An 18,029-nucleotide genomic window follows, 5' to 3' on the forward strand; every position below is an offset into this window, starting at 1 on the left:
AAGCATCCAGGAAAAACATTGTCTTTCTTTTACACGTATTTATGTAGGCCAATTAACAGCAATAAAAATCTGAATTACTAGACCTCAAACTAAGATCCCAGATGGGAAATCAAGAGAAGGCGGCTCTGGCTTCTTAAACAGTGGGCACCACCTGGCCCCCTAACAGCAGTTCAGTCCCTAGGAACTACAGAGTTGGACAATGTCCAGCCCTCTTCAAGTAGCTTTCTGCCTGCAGAGGGTGAGAAGACACACCAGGGTTCACCTCTGGGGGAAAGGAGAGATCATCTCCAGCTGGAGGAGTCTTTGTGAAGTAGCCTTTGAGCTGCATCTTTTTTTTTTTTTTAATATTTATTTATTTATCTATTTGGTTGCACCGGGTCTTAGTTGCAGCATGTGGGGACACAACTAAAGAGCTCGTGTGCCACAACTAAGGAGCCAGTGAGCCGCAACTAATGAGCTACATCTTGAAGTATAGGTCTGAATGAGATATGGGGGGTGTGGGGTGTGGGGCAAAAGGGGGCATCCAAGCAAAGGGATATGGGTAAAAGCCATGCCATGAGAGAATGCACCTGATTTGGGGGGAATGACAATTCCAGTTCATTGGCCACGTGGTTCATCTTGTGGATGAGGAGGAGATGACACCAGAAGCCCTGTGATTCCCTTTCATGTGGAGTTTTGAAAGCCAGGTGAAGGGGTTTGGACGTTACGTGGAAGTAGGTGGGGAGTCAAGGTTATTTAGCAGAAGTATGGCAGGATTCAAATGAAAATGTGACCACAGGCAGAAATGGAAGTGGAAGGTACTGGAGGATGGAGGCCACTTAGGGAGATGTTACAGCCATTAGACAGGAGATGAAATAGGAGAGGCCTAGGAGATGAACTAGGAGTACTAAGAATGGACGGTCAGAAGCAAGCGTGAGGCAGGAGCTGGTACAATAGTGCCTGCTTCAGCTCAACCAGCACATCACACAGCCGCACAGGCAGGAGTCCCAGGAGAGGAAGCTGGTCTGGGCTCCTCCATGGTGGTTTCTCACAGCACTTCTAATTCCTGACAGACCTCCTGAGAAAGCCAGAACTGTTCAGACAGAGTGCCTCTCCATCAGGAAGGCTGAGACCACAGTATGTACCTATTGGGGGAGGGGGAGTGTTGAGTCCACACAAGAATGGAGTGCTGCTTAGATAGCCTGAATGCACAGGTGGCCAAAGCCCAGCAGATAGATCAGTCGACTGACTGATCAAGAATTTGTAAAAAAAAAAAAAAAAGAATTTGTAAAAGCATATAAAGAAGCCAGTAACAGTGGCCACTGGAGAACAGAACTGGGAGGTTGAAGGGAAAAAAGGGAACTTTTACTTACAGTTTATATTCCTTCTACTATTGAAATTTGTTTTAGCCATGAGTAGATGTTGACTTTATAGATAAAAGGAAAAAAGTGTTAAGCCATCCCTTCCTTTATGTCCTTTGTCTGCTATTTCAGCATTAGCACAAGACACTGAGATCTGGTTCCTGGACAGAGCATTATACTGGCACTTTCTCACCGATACCTTTACTGCCTACTATCGCCTGCTTATCACCCACCTGGGCCTGCCCCAGTGGCAGTATGCTTTCACCAGCTATGGCATTAGCCCACAGGCCAAGGTAAGGGGGGACCACCTGTCATCTCAAACTGTAGAATGTATCAGAATCTTCTGAGGAAATGCTTACACCGCAGATTCCCAGCTTCCTCATCTGATGCAGGAGATCTGGGGTTGAGCCTAGGAGCGTGTATGTTCAATAAGCAAGGCAGGTGCTTCCAATTTAGGTGGACAACCTCACTTTATACTAATCTAGTTAAATGGTTCCCAAACTTGGCTGATCCTCAGAATCACCTGGGGAGTTTTCACTTCTAATGAAAAGGGGTTGGTGGTGGGGGAGATTAGGTTTGACCATTCATTTTGGATAGGCAGAACATGCATACAGGAACAGTGAAAAATCAGTCTCTTATTCACTGGTTCTCCAGCTTCCCCATCCACTTCCCCACAGGGAGCCACTGTTAGTTTCTCTTGTGCCCTCACTGAGATACTTTATTGGATAGAAAGCATGCATGCATGCATACAGTTTTTGGTTCCTTTTTTCTAAATCACAAGTGCAATATACTATTCACATTGTTCTGCACCTTCTTTTCACTTAACTCCGTGTTGGAGCTCATTCCCTATCAATATATAGAGAGCTGTCTTTTTCAATGATATAGAGTATTTCAAAGTATGGATGTGCCTCATTTATATTATATATCCAGACACCATTTTAAACATACAGATGTCAGGTAATGCTGATGTACTGCCTGGTTTGAGAACACCAGGTGTGTCTAGAAGAACTTTTGACTGGGTGGCAAAAAATGAGGGACTCGATGAATGTATTCATCGAGTGGACCTCACTTTCCTCAAATGTCACATGACAGTGACATACATCCAGGCAACATAGTGGGTGGTTGTGATCAATGAAAATAAATGTAGATGCCCTTTGCCCTCAACTGCCCAGAAAGCCTGTAGGGAAGAGAGCAGGCAACTTCCCTCAGTAGAGGCCTGCTCTGGCCTCTGTGTGCTCCTTCCCTGTGGGAAGGATGCTACCAAGTCCACCTGATGGCCAGTGGCTGGTTTGGAGGCAGAACAATTAGAAGGACACCGTACCCTGATGATTTGGGACCTAGCATACCAGGCTCAGTGCACACTAGGTTAGAAGGAAGCACATTTACTCAGATTCTTAGTCCTCATGTTTAAAGGTTATGAGACCCCATAAAGCAATGTGTGTCTTCCCTTTTACCTAAAGGAAGTGCTAATAGATTTTAGAGGCAGTTTTTCCTAAAGTCTTTTACTCTGCCTCATCTCCCCAGCTCTCTACCCCTGTATCTCCCGTGAAGAGCATAAACACATACTCTTCTCCTTTGAATTGTGACCCTCTCTCCTAATTCTGCCTTACAGCAATGGTTCAACATGTATAAACCCATCACCTACAACACAAACCTACTCACGGAAGAGACCGACTCCTTTGTGAACAAGCTGGATCCCAGCAAAGTGTTCAAGAGCAAGAACAAGACCTTAATCCCCAGAAAGAAAGGGTCTGTTCAGCCTGCAGGTGGCCAGAAAGGGCCTGCAGGTCCTCCTTCCACCTCTAAATCCTCCTCTGGCTCTGGAAACCCTGTCCGAAAATAAGCGCCCCACCTCCAGCTCCCTGCCAGCCCCACAGCGATGATTTCCATGCACAGATGCCCCAGGCATGGCCCAAGCCTCAGATTCTGTGTGGAACCATAGTCCTCTCCCCATCTGAGTGACAAAATCCTAGGCCTTTTTTACTGCCATTGGCTTGAGCCAGGACTTGGAAAGGCATACTCAGCTCTCCCCAAGAATCCTTCTCTCATACCCCTTACAGCAGGTTGTGCCACCTACTGATTCTGGAAGCTGTGGCGAATGTAAGGTGTTGTGTAAGTGACTAAGTAGATCTGTTAAGAGCTTTCTTCTCTTTCTACTCCAGCCCCCTACCCCTCAGCAGTAATTAGAGAAGTCCCCCATAGAAACCACTGGTTTTGACCTATGAAGCATTAGAACTATGCTGCTCAATTGGTAGCCACTTTTTAAAGCAGCTAAATTTAAGCCATGTTAAAAATTCAGTTCCTCAGTTATATTAGCCACAATGGGAGTATTCATGTGGCTAGTGGATTCTGTATTAGCACAGGGATGATCAAACGTTTCTATCATCACAGAAAGTTCTATTGGGCAGCACTGCATTAGAATACTTTTGCATTACCCTTCCTCAGCTCAGTTAATTTTTGTTAGAGAATATGGATACCTTAATTTGATGGGTTATAATGTTCCATGAAAAACCTTGAATATACATTTTTATGTTCTTTATATCCTTCACCACAAAGATCTTGTGTTGCTCATTTTCAGTTTCCTATAGTTTCTCATCTTCATCGGTTTCCTATAAAGCTTCTTGTTTCCAGTTTTGTGATGTGATGTTTGCACATTTGCCAAAATTATCTTTTTCACTTTTTTTTAAAAAAGAAGAGGTGATTCTGCTGTACCATTAAAACCAAAACAAAATAAAATCTCCCAAGCATTGCTTTGCCAGGACTCTTCATGCAGAGTTTTGATGAAATCAGTCACTGTTGACAAGAGCCTCCACCTGCTCTACCTACTCACAATTGCTCAACAATTCACTGGGTAGCAGAAAAGAATAGAGAGGAACCAAGTTGTCAAGGATAATAGCTGAGGTTTAGTCTTCCAGAAGCATTTTTCTGCCAAAACTCATCAAAGAGAGAACCAGCAGTGCCAGATAAGAGATTCCAGCATTTGGCTGCTTCCCCAAGTCAGGGTTAGAAGGGGATTGAGAAGTTGTATCATCTTCCACTGTGGCAGGTGTCCTTCCTCTAGAGATCATGGAGCCCCTGAATTATTTCTTAAGTCCTGGTCCAGCTCTGGATTTCATAAATGAAGCAGCAGAGGAGCCATGAAACAGTGGCGGCCTTCAAATCCATGACAATCAGGTGGAATCCCCAAAGGGCTGTAGACAGAAAGGGGTTCCAACAAGGAAAGATTTGAGACCTGCCTCAGGAGGAGCAGAGCACTCAAGAGCAGGAATGGCTACCCAATATATAGGACCCAGTGCAGAATGAAAATGTGGGGCCTTTTCTCCAAAACTCAGATAAACAGTACCATTAAAAGTATTGGACTTCCTTCGTGGCGCAGTGGTTGAGAGTTCGCCTGCCGATGCAGGGGACACGGGTTCGTGCCCCGGTCTGGGAAGATCCCACATGCCGCAGAGTGGCTGGGCCCGTGAGCCATGGCCGCTGAGCCTGTGCGTCCGGAGCCTGTGCTCCGCAATGGGAGAGGCCACAACGAGAGGCCCGCGTATGGCAAAAAAAAAAAAAAAGTACTAATACGGAGTAGCAATTCTCATATTAGACAAAATAGACTTTAAAGTAAAAAGACTATTACAAGAAACAAAGAAAGCCACTACATAATGATCAAGGGATAAATCCAAGAAGAAGATATAACAATTGTAAATATTTATGCACCCAATATAGGAGCACAATACACAAGGAAACTGCTAACAGCCATAAAAGGGGAAATCGACATTAACACAATAACAGTAGGGGACTTTAACACCCCACTTTCACCAACGGACAGATAATCCAAAATGAAAATATAAATAAGGAAACACAAGCTTTAAATGACATATTAAACAAGATGGATTTAATTGATATTTATAGGATATTCCATCCAAAATCAACTGAATACACTCTTCTCAAGTTCTTGTGGAACATTCTCCAGGATAGATCATATCTTGGGTCACAAACGAAACCTTGGTAAATTTAAGAAAATTGAAATCATATCAAGTATCTTTCCTGACCACAATGCTATGAGACTAGATATCAATTATAGGAAAAAATCTGTAAAAAAATACAAATACATGGAGGCTGAAAAATACACCACTAAATAACCAAGAGATCACTGAAGAAATCAAAGAGAAAATCAAAAAATACCGAGAAACAAATGACAATGAAAACACAATGACCCAAAACCTATGGAATGCAGCAAAAGCAGTTCTAAGAGGGAAGTTTATAGCAATACAATCCTACCTCAAGAAACAAGAAAAATCTCAACCTACCTTACACTTAAAGCAGTTAGAGAAAGAAGAACAAGAAACCCCCAAAGTTAGCAGAAGGAAAGAAATCGTAAAGATCAGACCAGAAATAAATGAAAAAGCAATGAAGGAAATGATAGCAAAGATCAATAAAACTAAAAGCTGGTTCTTTGAGAAGATAAACAAAATTGATAAACCATTAGCCAGACTCATCAAGAAAAAAAGGGAGAAGACTCAAATCAATAGAATTAGAAATGAAAAGGAGAAGTAACAACTGACACTGCAGAAATACAAAGGATCATAAGAGATTACTACAAGCAACTATATGCCAATAAAATGGACAACCGGGAAGAAATGGACAAATTCTTAGAAAAGCACAACCTTCCAAGACTGAACCAGGAAGAAATAGAAAATATAAAGAGACCGGTCACAAGCACTGAAACTGGAACTGTGATTAAAAATCTTCCAGCAAACAAAAGCCCAGGACCAGATGGCGTCACAGGCGAATTCTACCAAACATTTAGAGAGGAGCTAACACCTATCCTTTTCAAACTCTTCCAAAATATAGCAGAGGGAGGAACATTCCCAAACTCATTCTATGAGGCCACCATCACCCTGGTACCAAAACCAGACAAAGATGTCACAACAAAAGAAAACTACGGGCCAATATCACTGATGAACATAGAGGCAAAAATCCTCAACAAAATAAAGCAAACAGAATCCAACAGCACATTAAAAGGATCATACACCATGATCAAGTGCAGTTTATCACAGAAATGCAAGGATTCTTCAGTATACACAAATTAATCAGTGTGATAAACTGTATTAACAAATTGAAGGAGAAAAACCATCATCTCAATAGATGCAGAAAAAGCTTTTGACAAAATTCAACACCCATTTACCATTAAAAAAAAAAAAAAAAAACCCTCCAGAAAGTAGGCATAGGCATAGAGGGAACTTACCTCAACATAATAAAGGCCATATATGACAAACCCAAAGCCAACATTGTTCTCAATGGGAAAAACTGAAACCACTTCCTGTAAGATCAGGAACAAGACAAAGGTGCCCACACTCGCAGCTATTATTCAACATAGTTCGGAAGTTTTAGCCACAGCAATCAGAGAAGAAAAATAAATAAAAGGAATCCAACTCGGAAAAGAAGTAAAGCTGTCACTGTTTGCAGATGACATGATACTATACATAGAGAATCCTAAAGATGCTACCAGAAAACTACTAGAGCTAATCAATGAATTTGGTAAAGTTGCAGGATACAAAATTAATGCACAGAAATCCCTTGCATTCCTATACACTAATGATGAAAAATCTGAAAGAGAAATTAAACATTCCCATTTACCATTGCAACAAAAAGAAAATACCTAGGAATAAACCTACCTAAGGAGACAAAAGACCTGTATGCAGAAAACTATTAGGACACTGATGAAAGAAAGATGATACAAACAGATGGAGAGATATACCATGTTCTTGGATTGGAAGAATCAACATTGTGAAAATGACTCTACTACCCAAAGCAATCTACAGATTCAATGCAATCCCTATCAAACTACCAATGGCATTTTTCACATTTTCAGAACTAGAACAAAAAGTTGCACAATTTGTATGGAAAAACAAAAGAGCCCGAATAGCCAAAGCAATCTTGAGAAAGAAAAACAGAGCTGGAGGAATCAGGCTCCCAGACGTCACACTATATTACAAAGCTACAGTAATCAAGACAGTATGGTACTGGCCCAAAAACAGAAATACAGATCAATGGAACAGGATAGAAGCCCAGAGACAAACCCATGCACATATGGTCACCTTATCTTTGATAAAGGAGGCAAGAATATACGATGGAGGAAAGACAGCCTCTTCAATAAGTGATACTGGGAAAACTGGACAGCTACATGTAAAAGAATGAAGTTAGAACACTCCCTAACACCATACACAAAAATAAACTCAAAATGGATTAAAGACCTAAATGCAAGGTGAGACACTATAAAAGTCTTAGAGGAAAACATAGGCAGAACACTCTATGACATAAATCAACAGCAAGATCCTTTTTGACCCACCTCCTAGACAAATGGAAATAAAAACAAAAATAAACAAATGGGACCTAATGAAACTTAAAAGCTTTTGCACAGCAAAGGAAACCATAAACAAGACGAAAAGACAGCACTCAGAATGGGAAAAAATATTTGCAGATGAAGCAACTGACAAAGGATTAATCTCCAAAATATACAAGCAGCTCATGCAGCTCAATATCCAAAAAGCAAACAACCCAATCAAAAATGGGCAGAAGACTTAAATTGACATTTCTCCAGAGAAGATATACAGATTGCCAACAAACACATGAAAGGATGCTCAACATCACTAATCGTTAGAGAAATGCAAATCAAAACTACAATGAGGTATCACCTCTCACCAGTCAGAATGGCCATCATCAAAAAAATCTAAAAACAGTAAATGCAGGAGAGGGTGTGGAGAAAAGGGAACCCTCTTGCACTGTTGGTGGGAATGTAAATGGATACAGCCACTATGGAGAACAGTATGGAGGTTCCTTAAAAACAAAACAGAACTACCATACGACCCACCAGTCCCACTACTGGGCATATACCCTGAGAAAACCATAATTCAAAAAGAGTCATGTACCACAGTGTTCATTGCAGCTCTGTTTACAATAGCCAGGACATGGAAGCAACCTGAGTGTCCATCAACAGATGAATGGATAAAGAGGATGTGGCACATATATACAATGGAATATTACTCAGCCATAAAAAGAAACGAAATTAAGTTATTTGTAGTGAAGTGGATGGACCTAGAGACTGTCGTACAGAGTGAAGTAAGTCAGAAAGAAAAATACCGTATGCTAACACATATATATTGGATCTAAAAAAAATAAATGTTCTGAAGAACCTAGGGGCAGGACAGGAATGAAGACGCAGACATAGAGCATGGACTTGAGGACACGGGGGGGGAAGGGTAAGCTGGGACAAAGTGAGAGAGTGGCATGGACATATATACACTACCAAATGTAAAATAGATAGCTAGTGCGAAGCAGCTGCGTAGCACAGGGAGATCAGCTCGGTGCTTTGTGACCATCTAGAGGGGTAGGATAGGGAGGGTGGGAGGGAGATGCAAGAGGGAGGAGATATGGGGATATATGTATACGTATAGCTGATTCACTTTGTTGTACAGCAGAAATTAACACACCATTGTAAAGCAATTATAGTCCAATAAAGATGTTAAAAAAAAAAGTACTAATTTGTTTTACCTTTCTTCTGTGGTCTCTCTCACAACTTGTTACAGTGTTTTATCTGTTTGCTACTTGATGCTGTTCTAGGAAAAATTAGAACTTTAAATTATTAGTGTTAATTTTATCATTGCTCTTTCTATTGTGCTATTCCAGTTTTTAGTGCCTCTATAGAGCATTTAACTCATGTACAGCATCACCAAAAATTACACAATTATTACTTTATATCTTTTGTACGCATATATGTTTCATTCTTATCAGAACAGTGGAAACAACACGCAAAAGTAGCTCAACTGATATTTCACTTCCTGATATGTACACATTCTATCAACACTCTGAACTTACCGATGACTAAGGAAGGACTGAAAGAAATTTTGAGCTGCCCTATGTTTTCCTTCTGTGTCATCATTTCAGCGTAAGTGGTTGGCTAATACAGGAAAGTAACATGAGTAAAAAAGGGAATGTTTGGGTGCCATGGTCATTCGTGCTTCTTAGAATGCCATTACCTTCTTTTTGCATTCAAATCAAGTCTGGTTCAAATAGAAAGTATGACCTTTTGGGGCCCTTGTGTCCCCACTTTCTCAGTTGTAGACATAACATGCTTGCCTTGTACTTAACTCTGAACCTCCCTGGACTCTCATGTATGGTGGGCCCACTAGAATTCTGTGCTCACGAGAATCACGATGGCTGTAAATGAAAGAGGTGGTAAGGAACAGTGGACACACATATTGCACATATCTCCTCTGCTCACGTGTATGCTTGTCTCATCACGCTTGACCTACAAAACACAAGTTCAAAGATAAAACTAAGAATTTCAAGGCAGTAACAGGAGAGCATTAAGCCAAGTGTGAGGCCTTCTGAGTGTGGAGCTCTGTGTGACTTCACAGGTCACATGCCCATGAAGCTGGCCCTGGTGAAGGGGGAAGGGAGCATTCCTGGCCAAAGGCTTCAGACAATGCATAGGTTGAGTGGGTTACATGGGGAAAAAGCTCACAAGGATACTAATGTTTTGAAACTAAAGCAATTAAAATGGCAATAGGCACTACTATAAATCAACTGCCCAGGAAAAAGACTCTCTGCTGGAATTACAGAAAGAGAATAAATGGCAGGATGCTTCACGATGCCTTGATGTAGCTAAGACTGCGTGAAGTGCCACATCATCGTGTTGCTTGCGTCCTACAGCAGGGAAGTACCCAAGCCAAGGATAGGCATGACAAGGGGCAGCTTGCATAGGATAATCCACAGAATATGGGTTACTCCTGTGCTCCCCAAAGGTGGACATGCATCAGTGTCACTGGAATTGTGTGTAGAAAATAAGATGCATAGATCCCACTCCAGACCTACTAAATCAAAATTGCAAGGAAAGATTCCAAGCATCAGGGCTTTTAATCAACCACAATGATGACAGCAATGTTCACTGACCCTGAAACTTTCTACTTAATGGGCCTGGGTGGTTTTGCTTTCATTGCAGGAGAAGAACTCAAAATGTTTTTAATCTAGTGAAGCATATACAATGACTGGAACAGAAGAACCAAGGGACCTTTTAGTTTCTGTATGAAATACATCCATTTTAAAAACTTTTTATTATGGGGAATTTTAAACATTTACAAAGATAGAATAGTATAATGAATCCCCATGTATCCATCACCCAGTTTCAACAATTAACAGCTTATGACCAATCAAATTTTATCTATACCCCTGTTCTTTATCCCTTTAATTTTAATTTTTAAATAATTCCATTTTAACTTACCTGTTGATTTTAAGTTATACTTCTGTGCATTATATTTTAGCAGTTGCTCTAGAGATTACAATATGTATTCTTAACTTTTTTTCTGTTCAATACAGTAGCCATTTATATATACATAGGGTCCCTGGTAGCCACATTTGTGTAGTATAACTCTGCCTCCTTGACTACAGTTGACTGACACTGGGAGAGTACCAATCCAAATTGGGATCTTGTGATTAATTGCCTTTGGCTTAAGCCAACGCAGACTGGATTCTGTTTTTCCCACCAAGCATTCTCTGGTTAACACATCAGCCTTCATTATGGAGTTACTGTGAAGATTAAATACACAGGTAAGAACTCAAAGTTGAGTCCCTTCTTCCTTTGTAACGTGACTGTAACCTTTCTTTCTAGCCGTTAACTTTCTACATGAGCCATCTGGCTCTGCCTACTGATCCTCTCACTTTGCTTCTTAAACACCAGTGGGGTTCTCCTTCTGTGACTTTATACCTACAATTTCCTACCTGCCAGTGCTAGCCAGTTGTGCCACGACTTCCTTCCAAGGTCCAGCTCCAGTCTACCTCCACCTCAAAGCTTCTGAGAAGCTGAGCTCACAAGGAGAGCCCACTCTAGGGGGGAGCACTTCATGCCTGTACCACTCAGTTAACTTATAATCATCTTGCCTTGTTTCCTCTGTGTCCTCAGCGGTAGTTGAGATGGGGGCCTTAATTTACCCGTGCAAGCTACGCTGTTTATTGTGAAACCCCATGAAATATTAGATTAAACTTAATTCATAATGTTGTGCTAAATCAGGAGCTGCCACATACTTAAATCCAGGATAGACCAAAAGAACGGACTACCAAATAATGAGAAAAAAAGTTGTGAAAATGCTGTTAGTTTAAATGTTCATTTAAATCCTCAAAATGCAACCAGTGCTTTATTTTAGAGGCAAGGCAGCTCAGAGACCACCTCTCTCAGGAGACCCTGTTACGTGATACGTTGCTGCTATGCCAGTGTTTTGGCATCCAAACAGTCTCTCCCAGACTGCCTCTTGCCACTCACTGGCTGTGACTCAGAAATCTTTTATCAGACAATGTCCCTCTGTTTGTGGTTTCAGAAGTGGGATGTTTGTGGGCACACATCCTTACGTTCCCTATAGCACCCAACACCCAGGCCTTGCCCAATACCCACCTTGGTAGAGGCAGCACTTCAAATAAACACAGCCATCTAACTGGATGTTTGCCAATATCCAACCAATTCGTCTCACGTGGATAAACTCATATTGAGAGAAGGCCTCCCAGATGATAAGGGTGAAATGCAGTAGTGAGGACCATGGTGAAAGCGATACAAGAACTAAGTGGTGCTTTGTAAAGCTTTATTACAGGGTGGATTTAGCTGTTGGAGATGTGTTCTTGGCCATGGCGTACATCACTGGGTCACGCACACAGCCTTGATGTGGACTCTGCTGAGGAGACTGCGCATCCTCTAGGTGGGGTATGTAGGGAGAGAAGAGTGCGTATTTGATGGCAGTGAACATCAGTCACAGAATTCTCCACTGAGGACAAGAACTCTCAAGGCTCAGGGCACAATGTAGGCAGGCAATGGACATAGCTTCTTAGACACTGTACTTAAGTTCTTGATAGAACAGCAGTCCAAAGCAATTCTATACACAATTTCACATAAAAACTTCCTTTTTGTAAAATGAATAAACAGCAACAAAGTACATAAAAAGATGTGATCTCCCAGACCTGTGATATCCAGTACCGTACAGTAGTGACTAACCACAGGTAGCCATTAAACGTAAATAAAATTCTGCTCGTCTCTCTAGTCACATTTCAAGTGTTGCATAATCATGTATGTCTAGTGGCTTCCATATTGGAATAGGGCACATACAGAACATTTCCATCATCACAGTTCTATTGGGCAGCCCTATCTTAGACCACGCATGGCTTGTTTTTACGTAACAAATCTCAGAATAACTGCTGCAAAGCCCTTTCATAACATGCTATATTCAACAAAGAACAGGGACATTTACTCGATTTAATATACTTTTGTAAGATACAGCATCCTTTCATCCTTTATTTTTACAACCCCTGGCTCACATGGAAGGCCAGGGATGAGTCAGCATGCCATTGCATACCTTGGAAAAGGGCCCATTTCTCTGGCTGCAGAGTGGCCAGTGTGGGTTCTGGGCTTTGCCCCACATTGTAGCCAAAGGCCCGGGAGCAGCTCAGCCTCTAGGGCTCTGCACGGTCTCCAGCATGGAAAGCTGAGGTAAATGAAGGTGCAAGTTTTCTATATCTTAAAGCAGTTCATCTCCTCTGCCCTCCCAGGAAGCAGATGGGCCTGACTGAGAACACACTCCCAAGTTCAGAAGTAATCGCTCAAGAAGTCACATTTCTCAAATCACTTTCTCTTCCTCTACAGATCAGTTACCTTTTTCTTTTTTCACAGCATGAAGAGTGGCAAAGAATACCTCAGAGAGCAACCAGAGCAGGGACACAAACAGCCCTCAGAATAGTTCAAGACCAACATAGACACCTCGTCCCTCAAGCAAAAGCTGCACAGTGAGGGACAATCTATTAAGGACAAGATTAAACCTCTGGAAAAACAGCTTACCTTTACCAAGGCTCCAGTTCCCAACTTTATACTTTTAAACTTTTTTTTCTTTAAATGAGGTCATCCCTTGGGAGAGATGGCGATACAGATTGCACTTGAGGATCTCTGTTTAAATCTCTGGTGGTTCCTGAGGCACACCTGCTCCCATAGGTGGCTCTAGACCATGGCCACACAGGTTCTAGACAGAGTGTTGGGATTCTAGAATATAGGCTTGTTGAACAACTTAATAAGAAAAACTATTTTCCTTTAAACATGTGATTCTAAAACAGACTGCTGTGACCTTAATTACCATCCTCACAAATCATGTTTTTGGCCATTTACAAAAACGGGAAATCACCTTCAATATTATAATATCAATAATAGGAAAAATTCAATCAAGCACAAGACAAATTTAAAAATTAGTCTTACAACATTCTTCTATAAACACAAGCTTATAAAGCTTAATTTAACCCAAAGGTGAACTTCCATTTACAGATGTTGATTTAGGAAGTTGTTTAAACTTCTACAACCTTTACAAACTGCAGGACAAGTTCTTCTTCCATAGATAGACAAGTTGTTTTTTTATACCACCTACTGACGGGCTTCTAGATTAGAGGCCATTTTCTTCCATTGAGACTGCATATCTGAGGATGGTTTACACTGGGAATGGACTCCTTTATTCCCTTGTCACTTCCAATCTTAGGCCTAATGTTCTGAGCCAAGAAGCGCTCTGATGTTGGTTGAATTCCTCTAATTCTGTAGCCAGGTCTACCACCAGCTGCTGTGTGCTGAGCTCCAGTCAAAATGACCTAAATCAGCATACCATCAAGGACGCCATTTTTTTCTGAGGCTGGATAGGACAGCTACAAAAGCTTGCCCAGGCATCCATCGCTTTCTGTATAGCAACATTTTAGATTCTTATTTGAAACTTGGGGTTTACAAAAATATAATTTTTCCATTGGGTACTCAATTCAAATGTTTTTTGGAAGGGGTGATTGCTTCTGTTTCCTAGCCCACTGCCGTGCCCAGAAGTGTCTGGCTGTCGCCCTGTGGAACCCCCCTCCCAGAAAGCAGCACAGGGTTAAAAAGCATTTCTAGGCAGGGTCTCTCTGAAGGAAAATGAGACTTCTGGTCTATTTTCTGAAAGAGCAATAGCCAAGGCCTCTGCTTAGCTAGGCCAACTGAATAGTCCAAGTACTGCAGTGACCTATCGCAGTCCAAGAAAGCCTGCCGCTCACAGAGGAACAGAAGGTGTCCTACTTACCTTGTGGTGGATTTAACGCCATACCTTTAATGTGCTGCGCCAATCCTCTGTGGAATATCTTTATTTTCTTCCAGTTTTATTTAGATATAATTGACACATAGCCCTGTATATGTTTAAGGTATACAGCCTAATGATTTGACTTACATACATCATGAAATGATTACACAGTAAGTTTAGTGAACATCCATCCTCTCATATAGATGCGAAATTAAAGAAACAGAAAAGAAGTATTTTTTTCTTGTGATAAGAATTCGTAGGATTTACTCTCTTAACAACTTCATATATAATATGTAGCAGTGTTAATTATATTTATCATGTACATTATATCCCTAGTATTTATTTACCTTATCTGGAAGTTTGTACCTTTTGACTGCCTTCATCCAATTCCTCCTCCCCCCACCTGCTGCCTCTGGTAACCACAAATCTGATCTCTTTTTCCAAGAGTTTGTTTTGAAGTATAATTGGCCTATAACACCATGTTAGCTTTTTCCTAGTGTACAACATAGTGATTCAATATTTCTGTACATTTCAAAATGATCACAAGTCTATTTACCATATGTCACCATACAAAAATATTATGTAATTATTGACTATATTCCCCACACTGTATATTTCATACCTGTGACTCATTTATTTTATAACTGGAAGTTTGTACCTCTTAATTTCCCTCACCTATCTATCTCCTTCCCCCAGCTCCTTCCCCTCTGGCAAACACCTGTTTGTTCTCTGTATCTCTGAGTCTGTTTCTGTTTTGTTTGTTCATTTTTTTTTATGTATAGATTTCACATTAAAGTAAAATCATATGGTATTTGTCATTCTCTGTCTAACTTATTTCACTTAGCATAATACCCTCTAGGTCCATCCATGTTGTCACAATTGGCAAGATTTCATCCTTTTTTTATGGCTGAGTAACATTCTATTGTGTGTGTGTGTGAATATATATATATATATATATACACACCACATCTTCTTTATTCATTCATCTATTGATGGGAACTTAGGTTGCTTCTATATTTTTAGCTGTTGTAAGTAATGCTGCAATAAACATAGGGGTGCATATATCTTTTCTAATTAGTGTTTTTGTTTTCTTCGGATAAATAACCCAGAAGTGGAGTTGCTAGATCATATGATAGTTCTACTAATATTTTGAGGACCCTATATACTGTTTTCCATAGTGGCTACATCAATTTACACTCCCAGCAACAAGGTTTCCCTTTTCTCCACATTCTCCCCAATACTTATTTGTTGTCTTTTTTAGGGTATATCTTTTTTTTTTTTTTTTTGCGGTATGCGGGCCTCTCACTGTTGTGGCCTCTCCCGTTGCGGAGCACAGGCTCCGGATGCGCAGGCTCAGCGGCCATGGCTCACAGGCCCAGCCTCTCTGCGGCATGTGGGATCTTCCCAGACCGGGGCACTGACCCGTGTCCCCTGCATCGGCAGGAGGATTCTCAACCACTGCACCACCAGGGAAGCCCCTGTTGTCTTTTTTTAAATAGTTATCCTGACAGGTATGAGATGATATCTCATTGTAGTTTTGATTTGCACTTGTCTGATGATTAGTGAAGTTGAACATCTTTTCAGGTGCCTATTGACCATTTGTATGTCTTCTTTGGAAAAATGTCTATTCAGGTCCTCTGCCCATTTTTTTAACCTGTTATTTACTTATTTTTGGCCATGCCATGCAGCTTGTGGGATCTTAGCTCCCCAACCAGGGATCGAACCTGCACCCCCTGCATTGGAAGCATGGAGTCCTAACCACTGGACAACCATGGGGGTCCCCTCTGCCCATTTTTTAATCAGGTTTTTTTTTGTTTTTTTTCTTTATGTTGAGCTGCAGGAGCTCTTTGGATATTTTGGATATTAACCCCTTATCAGGTATATTGTTTGCAAATGTCTTCCCACACTCAGTAGGTGGTCTCTTCATTTTGTTCATAGTTTCTCTCCCTGTGCAAAAGCTTTTTAATTTGATGTAGTCCCATTTGTTTATTCTGTTTCCGTTGCCTGAGCACAAAAAAAAAAAAAAAAAAAAAGTCAAAGACCATACTGCCTGTTTTCTTCTAGAAGTTTTATGGTTTCAGGTCTTACATTTAAATCTTTAATCCATTCTGAATTTATTTTTGTGCATGGTGTGAGAGTAGTCCAGGTTGATTATTTTGCATGTAGCTGTCCAATTTTCCCAACACTATTAATTTAAAATGCTATATTTTCCCCATTGTATATTCATGCCTCCTTTGTTGTGGATTAATTATGACAATATAAGTGTGGCATTTCTGGGCTCTCTTTTCTGTTCCATTGATCTATGTGTCTGTTTTTGTTCCAGTACCATACTGTTTTGATGACTGTAGCTTTGCAGTATAGTTTGAAAGCAGGGCGTGTGATACTTCCAACTTTGTTCTTCTTTCTCATGATTGTTTTAGCTATTCAGTATCATTTGTGTTTCCATACAAATTTTAGAATTATTTGTTTTACTGCTGAGAAAAATGCCATTGGTATTTTGATAGGGATTGCAATGAATCTGTAGATTACCGTGAGTAGTATAGTTGTTTTAACAGTATTCTTCCAATCCATAAACATGGTATATCTTTGTGCACCCTCCCCTCCATCCCCAAATCCCTCAGTGTTATTTTTTAAATAGAAAGTAAAAACCTTAAGACTCCAAAGAAACCAAAACCCAGGCATCTTTAAAGTATTTGGCTTTCTTTACCAGCAGTTTTGTAATTTCAACCCAGATTAAGAAATAGACACAAGAATATATATGGTGGTGACCAGCACAATTAGCAACAGCATCTCACAAGTGTGAAGTATCATTCACTTTAATGCTTCTCAAAAGTCTTTTAGAGAAATTTAACCTCTTGAATTAAAAACACTAATAGAGGCAGCCAGAATGAGTGGCGACAAGGAGAGAGGAAGTGAGCAATAGAAAAAAATCCTTCAGATTCACTAAAAACTACTAAACCAATTCCCAGTAAAAAGAGACACGCTTTACCTAGCTGTAACCAAGAAATTAGTTGACCTAGCTTACTCCCTCTAAGAATTTTTTAATTCCTAAAATAAAATTAACATTAGATTTATTCAGTCACTTCCTTCCAAATGTGACCTTTTATTCTAAAGCAGTAACTCTCAGCAGAACACCAGGGGCCCCCAGAAGGGCATCAAAGTATTTGTTCACTAAATGGTGAAAAAAAAAAAAAAATGCATCTTCCTTCTGTTTGCCCGTCACAATCCCCAGTGATACAGATATTCCATGTTCATATTCAGTGCCGAGGCTCTCATAAACCACTAAACCACATGCAGAATATTATACGTTATTTAGAACCATAAGGAAATAAACATTGATACTCTATGCACCCTTTTCAATAAAGTGATTAAATAAACTCAATTGTCTGGAATATACAGACCTAACTCTTGTAGGTTCCAGACTGGGGGGCTCACATGCATCATGTATTATTTGACAAATGCCCGCTTGAAAGAGCTCCCTGTCTCCCCAGTAGTGGAGATGCAGAAGATGGGGTGGGGGGGGAACAGTCACAGAAGCCTGTGGGGTGAATATATTATCTTCAGCTCTTTAGACTACAGGACTGCA

At 40.7% G+C, this 18,029-nt stretch overlaps 1 protein-coding gene across 2 annotated transcripts in view; it reads left to right on the forward strand.

Annotated features, from left to right (window-relative positions):
• TPGS2 (tubulin polyglutamylase complex subunit 2) overlaps window positions 1–3,316 on the forward strand; it is a 55,934-nt gene extending 52,618 nt beyond the window's left edge. Inside the window, exons 6-7 of one of the 2 annotated variants that reach the window (XM_032602504.1) lie at window positions 1,053–1,116; window positions 1,473–1,627. In XM_032602504.1, coding sequence (XP_032458395.1) covers window positions 1,053–1,116; window positions 1,473–1,491 — 83 coding nt within the window. In that variant the 3' untranslated portion in view covers window positions 1,492–1,627. Of the gene's footprint in view, window positions 1–1,052; window positions 1,117–1,472; window positions 1,634–2,952 lie in introns of those variants that run through there. The other variant, XM_032602503.1, reaches the window with a different exon arrangement.
• Window positions 3,317–18,029: the final 14,713 nt, after the last annotated feature.

Source organism: Phocoena sinus, chromosome 14 (assembly GCF_008692025.1).
Source record: "Phocoena sinus isolate mPhoSin1 chromosome 14, mPhoSin1.pri, whole genome shotgun sequence".
Lineage (NCBI taxonomy): Eukaryota > Metazoa > Chordata > Mammalia > Artiodactyla > Phocoenidae > Phocoena > Phocoena sinus.